Genomic DNA, 9,847 nt, shown 5'->3' on the forward strand with positions numbered 1-9,847 from the left:
TTAATGCTATAGAACGACCCCGTTTTCTTTCAACCCCCACAGCCCCACCAATTGTCTCTCTCTTCTGGTTTAAGACTTCAGAGTTAAGAGTTCAGACCCACATATTTTAATTGTTTACCAATTATCTCTCTCTTCGTTTTCAAAATGGGAATTTGCTTAAGGTAGAAGAAATTTAAATAAACAATGTGTCCTTTCACTCTAATAATTACTTGAATCAGAAAGTTTTTCAGTTCATGTTCTTTCAAAAGTTTTGGAATACAATAATAAACCGATCGGTAATATTACTTGACCAAGTCCAAGTTACATTAGGGTCCTAACCAGCCGACTTGAGGTACACAGTATTTTCCTTCTTGCCGTGTTCAACTAGGCCTTCTGAATTTCTACTTGATTTTGACACCCACATCAACATCAACGGATTTAAATTAGGTGTAATACTTACTATATGCAATTATTGCTCCTATAAGGTAGTGAATAACTAGAGAAAATAGGTAGATGGGAGATTGCAGTGAAAGAATTACTTTTTTACAATTAAATCTTATGTTATCAAATGCTACCAAGCCAAAATTCGTGGATTGGACTTTGGCTTTGATTTCTATAAACTAAATAACTACTTGTTTTTTATTTAAAAAAATTATTTTTTGATTATTTTTTGATTTATTAAGGATCCTCTTGGTCAAATTTTGATTCAGAGAAAAGAGAGTGCAATTGATTATATTCATCTCACAACCATTTTTTACTTCTCTACTTTTTTTACTTTTCACATTTTTATTTTTTTTCATTTAAAAGTTGAGATTGAAGTTATAGTTTTTTAACTTTCAATCTTTGCTATTAAAAATAATTGCATATAATGTAATTTCGAGGGTATTGCACTTGAACTCAATCTTATGGCAACATGGCACAATAGTGGGTTGTACAAAGACAAGCACTTTAGTAGACTTCATAATATGACCAATTCAAAGAACATTTCTTATTCATCACCTTCTTAGTAATATATATATATACACACATTACTTTTATGATTTCAAGAAAGCTATTTTAGTGCAAAGTTAGTAATATACCTCACATTTTAGACACAAAATTGGGTGACAGTAGCTACATTTATTTATTTAAACTTATAGAGCCTTTTAAAGGCAAAATTATTACTTTTTTTTCTTTGGGTATGTGTGACATTAATCTAAATTGCTTTGCCAGGGGCTCCAATAAGTCTCACTCCTTAGCAAGAGACTTTGATTCTTTCATGGGTAATGTCATTTGGGCACAAAAAAAGTATGAAGGAAAGAAATATATGGAAAAATTTCATTACATCAATGACTGGGAAGTATTTTTCTAGCAACAAGGTGTTGAAGAAATTTGAAAAAGCGCTGTGCCATGTTGCACAATTTGGATGGTTTAGTCAGTCTGAGGAAATTGAGAGAAATTTGTGAAGTGATGGAATTCTATTGGTTGTTCAAATGATTTGTGAAGCAGTTTCATTCACATGATAAATGCTTATCTAGTTTTGGTGGTTCTCATTTTTTATATTTATTTTTTTGGTATTACGTACTAGGACGACAGCGTTTCACTCTTCTTTGAGAAGCATCACACTGTTCTTATATGAGATAGAGGCCATCCCTTTTTTTTTTTAGCTCAATGGATCCATTACAACAATGTCTAGATGAAGAGTCCAAATGAATGGGCCAAGTCCATCAGGAGAAAGATGGGAATAGTGGTTTGAATGGTTTAAAAAGGCTTTTAGGCAAACTTGCTTTGGGCCCCATGCAATTATGAGCTGAGACTTTAATGCTTGAACAATTGGTTCCATTAAGCCTTTAAGTCACTATTTAATATTGATTTAGTGAACATTATATGCCTCCCTCATGGAGTCTCACTTTGCAACCTAAAGTCCTTTTCTCATTTTTGTGGAAACAAATCATGAAATCAAACCAAATTATGGTTAATCAAAAGTGTGTGTATTTAGCAGTTTGTTTGTTTTTCAAAAAGAAATAAAGTGGGTCTTGTCCCACATTGCTAAAGTTACACTCTAGTGAATGTAACTCTTTTCCATTGGTTAAAACTCTACTCTACTACTATAAAAGTTAGGTCTTTTTGTAGTGATACTTTGGATTAAGTAATATGTTTGAGCTTGATAAGAGAGTGTAATTAATGTGTGTGTGTGTGTGTGTTTAGCCCAAATATTCAGTTTGAGATCATTGTTGATCGATCTAGATCAGCAATTGCTCTCAATGAGAGTTTAAAAAATGGCTTTCAAATCTCATCTATTAATTAAAAAAGGTTTTAAAAAAAAAATTAAAAGATAAAGAAAAAAAAATTTGTGTAGAAAATTAGGGGTAATTGTATCCCATACAATAACTACGGTATTGCACAAATCCTAATCCCAATTAAGTATTCATAAAACTCAATACCAAGAGTCAGGTCATGGTGATTTCTATTTTTTGACATTAGAAAAAAATTAAAATACTTTTTTATTTTGCCATAAATTTTTTAAAAAATATTTATTAAACCAATATTCTAAAGGTATTTTTTAACTTTTCCATAAAATAAAAAAAAGCAACAGCATTATCTTGATGCCCCTTTTCTCTGTTCTCGCTTAATTCACATCTTTTCTCTTATTATAATTTGCTACGTACCACCATAAAGATTATTATTTCTATTACCATAAATTTTATTTAGTGAATATTTTGTTGCCAAGCTTGACTCCCTTGAATAATGTGAATCTCACATTTGTTGATAAGAATTTTTAGACGTAAATCCTTACTCAGAAAAATTCTTTTCATTTTTTCTCTTATTAATTAGCTATCAAATCATCACCGACATATTCAACAAAGTCCAAGTCTCACGTTTGATAAACGTGAAAATTGAGATACTTGCATCATTGCTGGCATGTAATGTACCAACAAGATAATTTCCTCTCCATTTCTATTTCTTTATTTATTTCCTAATACTTTTTTCAAGTATTCTTAAAGTAATTATATATATATATAAATTTTTTCTTACACTTTAATACATTTATTTGGCCTTGTTGGATTTTATATATTGTTAAATGCTAATTTAATAGTCTATTTTTTTATAAGAAAAAACTCTACATCACCTACTTTTTTTTTTCTATATTATGTAGCATTTTATTTAATTCTCTTACTCATCTCACTATTCTATTGGCTAAGGAAAAGTATTTTCTGACCCTACATCATTTTCTTTTACTCATCACACTATTTTATTTTCTAAGGAAACACAATGGTAGCTTCCTTGGGTTTAATCTACCAACGAGAAAGTTTTGGACTTTACTAGCCAAAAATCATTGTTATCATATCCGAGCGTGACATGTGTCCAACCAAAAAAGAACACAACACAGCTTCGTTTAATTAGCTTATTTTCTTTAAAGTAAGAAAAAGTAACTTTAAACAAATAAGTTGACTTAAAAAAAAAAAAGTGAGCTTATTTGCTTAAAACTACTTTTGTTTCACCTTTAAATAAATAAATAAAAATAAAATAAGTTTAGTTAATTGGAAAAAATTTAATTATAAAATTGGCTATAGCAAACCAGACTTAATATCATTAACATTACTACATATGTAAAAATCTAACTATTAGATTGCATGTTATTTACGCTCTTAATACACATGTCAAATTTTGTACTAATTAGATATTATTTACTATAAGATTATATTTTATGAATAATTTTAAATTACAAAAACTTGCAATTTAAACAATTCATTGATGACATAGTTATTGATCTTTAATTTTCTAGAAATTTTGCAAGCGAGAAGGATATAAGAAGAAAATATAATCTAATAGTGAATTTGTCAAAATTCACCTCAATAAAAAGATATTGAGTAAGGTTGTAGTCTTAGATTACAACCAATTTTGCAGTTAAATGTTATCCTAGTTAATTTTAGTATTGGCTAAACCATTTATGAATGAATTTTGGCTTTTTCCTTAAGGTAGAAAATATTAAAATTTATTTTCCATTAGCTTTAAGAAAATAAATAAAAGCGTTATAAGAAAGGAAAGAAAAGAAAAAAATAGAAAAAAATTGGATTGTAGTTTTTTTTTTTTTTTATCAAATGTTTTTAAAGTAAAACGGCAATCACACTATAATATCTATTAAAAAAGAGTCTACAAATATATTTTTTGTACCATAGTTTTTGTCACTTGGTTGATTTGAATGGTGTGGAAAAATTGGTGAGTTAATTTGAAAGTAGGGCCTTGTTTGAATTTTGCAAAACTCAGTTAACAAAACCGAGTTTTGTTAACTCATAACCCAAAAACTGTGGGCCCCACATATATAAACATTGTTTGGCTGAGATTTTGTTTATTCACTCAATTAACAAAACTGAATTTTTTGGGTTTTGAGTTACCAATTTCGGAAACACTAGAAGCTTGTTTTCAAGTTATGAGTTTCTTAACTCAGTGGCATTTTGAGTAGTTTTTCTTTCCAAATGGGACCCACAGTAGTGTGCAGTTACATCATTGCAGACCCAAGCTCATCGCTTCTTCATCTCCCTTTTCCTTCTCCCAAACCCACAACAACTGAAGCAGAGCTCCAAGTGATGCCAATTAGCACCTTCAACCCGAGACCCCCACAGCTTTGTTCATCGATTTTTGTTTCCGGTGAGACTCAAAGCACCGATCAGCACTTTCAGCCCGAGACCCACATAGCTCCGTTCACTGATTTTTTGTTTCCGGTGAGACCCAACGCCATCCACATAGCACCTTCAGCCCGAGACCCACACAGCTCCGTTCACTGATTTTTGTTTCCGGTGAGACCCAAAGTGCTGTCCACATAGCCCCGATCAGAACCTGTAGCCCGAGAGAGTTCTCAGTGTGTGGTGGTGGCTGTCTGGGCTCAGTTTCAGGGGCGGAGGCGTTGCGGCAGATGGAGCTATAGCGTGATCTTTGAGATGTAGCGGCACTCGGGTTCAAGGATGAGAAAAGAGGATGATGCGTTTTGGCTTTGGGGTTTGAGAGGTGCAGACAACAGAGGAGTTGGGGAGAATGGAGAGAAAAGCTGATGAGATTTTTTGTGGGATGGGTGTGAAGTGGAGAGAGGTATTACACACGGGTATTTACTTGGCTATTGTAGAGTATAGCAGTGCTATGTGAGACCCAGACAGTGACATAAAGTTGAGTTAAATTTGGGATTGAAATTTGAGTTAATTGCTGCCAAACGAGCATAGAGGTGAGTTTTGGGTTTTATTGAGTTAGAGTTGTGATTTATTGAGATATGAGTTTGAGTGAGGAGATTTGAGTTACAAGTGTTGGGATATGAGTTATTGACAAGCCAAACAGGGCCTAAATGTCTACTACTGACAGCTGATTACTTCATCAAATTGTGACAATTCTCCAAAAAAAAGGGTTATGAAAAATGGAAAAAAGTTATGAGAAATGGTGTGGTAGTAGAAGAACTTAATTATTTAAAAATATATATGACCATATGCTTTTAAGAAAGTTATTTTAGTGCAAAGTTTGTAATGGCCTCTCACATTTTTCTGTTTAAAGGTGAGTGAAAGCAGCTACGTTTCTTTTTTATTTAATTTAATTTATTATTTTAGTTTTTTGAATCTCTATGGCGATCAAATGGAGCCTAATAAATTCAAAATGTTACAAATTATTTTTTCTATTTTTTGGATGAGTAACATTAATCTAAATTGCTTTGTCACTGCTTATGTCCAATATGCCTCACTCTTTGGCAAGACATTTTGGTTCTTTCATGGGTAATGTCATTGGGCACAAAAAAGTATGAAGGAAAGAAAATATATGGGAAAAATTCATTACATCAAGGACTAAGAAGTATTTTTCTAGCAACTAGGTATTGAAGCAATTTGGAAAAACATTGTCATATATTCTTAAACCTCCCACATGGGTTTTTCCATTGATGCTTGTTGCTGAAAGTGACTCAATCCCTGAATTCTTTGGCCAATTCCTTCAAACCCCATTTCTTGCTGCTTTTGTTGCTGTAGTTCATAAAAATTCCCATGTCTTGCTCCTCCTCCTATCCCCAAGAAATCCAATGTCATCATATCCTCACTCCCATTAGACTCTTTTATGGAGCTACTTAACCCTGCTTTTGAATCTCCACCATGCAATACAGTACTATTACTGTTGCTATTGTCATGCTTTATGTTCTTTAATAATGCACTGTTTTGATCAAGTAGACCACTCAACATTCCCATATTGGTCATTCCCAGGTTATCGGGCATGCCATTCTCATATGAATTTCCATGTTGGCCTTTTTGGATGAACTGGTTTATGAATGATTGATCATTTTGAGGCTGAATTGCACTAAATGATGGTGGTGCCATGCTTGTACCAAAGTTATTATTCTGCATTACTTGACAGTTCATGCCACTAGTACTCACAGTTGCACCCATTTGTGCTGCTTTCTGTAACAAAGCTGTGGCAGGCATGTGTGCTGCTAAGCCAGCCAATTGGTGTCCATTTCCTTCAAAAATGGAACTCGAGGAATTCGTGTTGAGTTGAAGTGAAGGAGAGGAAGAAGAAATGCTTCTTTGACCGCTAAAGAGGCTTCCTACCATGTTCAAGGGTTTATTTGTAGAGAAGGACATGATATCTTGGGGCAAAGATATTGGTACTTTAGTATCAGATTGGTTGAATCCGGATGTTCCACTCGTTGTGTTGGAGTTATTGTTGTTGTTGATGGGTATTGAGGACATGAGCTGGGGATGAACTTGGCCTGGTAAGTTTTGTCCCATGTTAGACAATAGTCCTTGCTTTGCTTTGTTGTTTTCTTCAGATAGGGCATCGCAGAAGGCTCTGTGTGTGATGAAGCTATCTCTCCTGAATAACAGTGGAGATGTACAGTCTAATAAGTTGGATGAGTAACAAGATGAGATCACCACTGAGAGAGAGAGAGAGAGAGAGATAAAATAATTACTACTTTATTTAATTTATTTTTTACTTTCTGTGTGTAGGACTGAACACTATTGTTTTTTGGCTGACAAGGGTGTTCAGGGCTCGTAGAACACAGGCTTTAACCAAAGCTATGCAAGTTCTTATTATTTAAGGTTATTTATCTTATGGCATATAATAATCCATGACAATTAAATAAAAAGCAAGATTAGGACTTTGGCCTAAAAAACAACTTTATTAGGTGTTTAGTCAAACTAAGACTTTAAGTAAAGGTAGCACTATCTAGAAGAAAAGCCAATATCAAAAACAAACACTAGATTTTCAAAACAACAATTCAAAACCATAGATTTCGTATTCTTAAGGTTCAACTTCGAGTTGTTCATGAATCATGCACACGCAATTCTATAAAAGAATAATTAAAGAGATTATTTTTAAACTAGTTATATAGATTGAGAAGCAAACCTGGAGAAGATGGTGCCACAGTCACATTTATATTCCCTTGTACCACATGTCTTTGAATGAGCTTTCCAATCAGACTGCACTGCATACTTCTTGGAACATTTTTCACATTTCCATTTTTTCTCACCGTGTTTTCTGCAAAAGTGTTTCTTAATGCCTGTAAGATCGCCTAATGCTCGAGCAGGGTTGTGATGGACACATGAAGATTCTGGACAAACATAGACCCTCTTCCTGATTTCAGTGGTTGTTCTTTGCTTGAGCTTCCATGGCAGATTATGGCCTCGACGATGTAATTGAAGGTTTTGGTCCCTTTGGAACCCCTTGCTGCAAATTTCACACACAAATCGGTTTGTGGCCATAAGGGTGGTTGGTGATAAAGCAATGACTTCAGCACTTGGGTCTGCATTTGGATTTTAATACAAAAAGATATATCAAATTCTTCTTCAAGTATAATTCTTGTGGCTTCAATTTTTTCATTGACAAAAGAAAAAGAACCTAATAATTAATGTTTTTTTTTTGGTGAGAAACTAATAATTAATGTGAGTCCTTTCAATAATTTCTATGCGTGGGTGTGGATGTTTATGAAAAGTGGAGAAAAGGAAATATTATGCACAAAGAAGTGGAATCAATTTAAGTAATGCAATGCGAAACTTGAAATATAATATTTTTTTTAATGGGAAAATATAAAGTTTTTCTGTTTTTGGAAGAAAAACTTTTGGAATGCTTGGTAGCTTGTTTCATGATAAATAGGATTATTTTTTGAAGTTATTATTTTTCCAACTTTTCTCAACTGACTTTTTAAAACACATTTCGATCCCAAATAAGATATTCAAAAACTCTGGACATGCATGTTAGAAAGATAAAAAGAAAAAAAGAAAAAAAGAAAAAGAAAGATAAAAAACTCAAAAGCATTAGAAATTGAATATACTGGCCAAAAAAGAAAAAGAAAAGGAAAAAAGGATTAATAAGTGGATCATTGATGTGTCAGAGAGAGAGTGAGGGAAACTGCAAATATTCAATGGGTAAGAGTAAGATTGTGTGAGTCTTTACATCAAACAGTCAAAAACAAAAACAAAAAAGAAAAAGGAGAAGGGCGGCCAAGGTAAGTCTAGTCTACAGTTCACTACAATGATTGTAATCTCAAACCAATAATTGAACCCCTTTCAACTACTTAGCCATCAATAATTCAACATTCTGTAAGGCACTGAAAAAATTAAATTAGAAATCTTTCTTCATGGCTATCTTCAACACAATGATATCAATCTCCAAATACTTTGTTTGGGTCCTTCTTTTGATCTCAAAACATATGGGCTTGACCATGAAATACTAAGCTTATGTATCAAGTTGCTTATGAACTAAATAGAATTTTAAAACTCATTTCATCATTTTTTTTTTACCCTGGTTTTTTAAATTTTTATTTATTGTATGAAGTTGCTCAAGAACAGAGAAAAAAGTACTTAAATCACAAGCCAAAAAAATACAAAAAGTAAGAGAGGCGACAAAACAAATATTGAGTTATTTCTATCATGCTTGACTAAGCATCTAAAAGCAAAAAAACTCTCTTATTCTTTCCCATTTCAATAGCCTATCCGATTCAACATGTCCAAAACTTTAAAACTTAAAAAAAAAACTATTAATCTGAATCAAATAGAAGTGATGATTCAAACAATAGTTGAAGCAAAAAAAAAGCTCGAGAGAGAGAGAGAATTGAAAATCAATATGGTGGTATATGAGTTATGAAAGTTCATGAAATAAATGAAATCAACCTGGTGTTCCTGGTAGGTTTCTTTTCTTCTTAGCAGGTGGAGCTTGCTGTTGTTGTTGGGTGGTGGAACCATTGTTGGGGTCATAGTGATTGAGTTGCTCATCTTGTTGCTGAACTTCCTCTCCACCAGTGTTGCCAGAAGAGAAGCTCCCAGCCTCACCACCTGTGATATTTGACATTGAACAAAGACAAAAGATAAAAAGAGGGGGTATTATTGAAACTTTTTGTCTTTCTTTCTTTCTTTCTCCTTTCCACACTAGCTAGCTTGTTTCTTTCTCTCTTTTCCTTGTTCTTAGTGCTCTTTTATAAGAAGATAGTTTATAAAAATAGAAAAAAAAAAATTGATAAAAAAATGAGACAGAAAAGATGGGATTTGTTGCAACTAGAGGAAGACAAAAACCAGGAAATTCTCCTTCATTTCTGGTTTAGAAGAGAGTTCTTGTTGGCACAAGAAGAACACAAGAACCTGGTCTTCTTTGGCTTTGTATTGTAATGAATATATAATATGTATTTTTTAAGTCACTGTTGGGTGTAACAATAGATATGCCCCTAACTTTGTTGGGTATTGATGGAATTGCCCTTCTGCTCTTTTTCCTTCATGCACATGTTTAAGATATTGTAGCCTAAGTTTCAAGTAAACCAAAAAAAAAATTATTCTTAACTAAAAAAAGTAAACTAAAAATTACCACCGGAGGCCAGGAGAGATGTTGGACTATTGCATGTTTGAAAATAATTTTTTGAAACATTTAACTTCTT

The 9,847-nt window shown here is 32.9% G+C and overlaps 1 protein-coding gene across 1 annotated transcript; it reads right to left on the reverse strand.

Annotated features, from left to right (window-relative positions):
• Positions 1 to 5,735: 5,735 nt before the first annotated feature.
• On the reverse strand, positions 5,736 to 9,593 carry LOC142627987 (zinc finger protein GAI-ASSOCIATED FACTOR 1-like). The gene is made up of 3 exons (XM_075801903.1): positions 9,093 to 9,593; positions 7,330 to 7,726; positions 5,736 to 6,795 (listed from the first exon to the last, which is right to left on the reverse strand). Exons 1-3 carry the CDS (start codon positions 9,268 to 9,270, stop codon positions 5,844 to 5,846), a joined length of 1,527 nt encoding a protein of 508 aa, XP_075658018.1. The 5' UTR covers positions 9,271 to 9,593; the 3' UTR covers positions 5,736 to 5,843.
• Between the last annotated feature and the right edge of the window lie 254 nt (positions 9,594 to 9,847).

The sequence above is a fragment of the Castanea sativa genome, chromosome 3, assembly GCF_040712315.1.
Source record: "Castanea sativa cultivar Marrone di Chiusa Pesio chromosome 3, ASM4071231v1".
Lineage (NCBI taxonomy): Eukaryota > Viridiplantae > Streptophyta > Magnoliopsida > Fagales > Fagaceae > Castanea > Castanea sativa.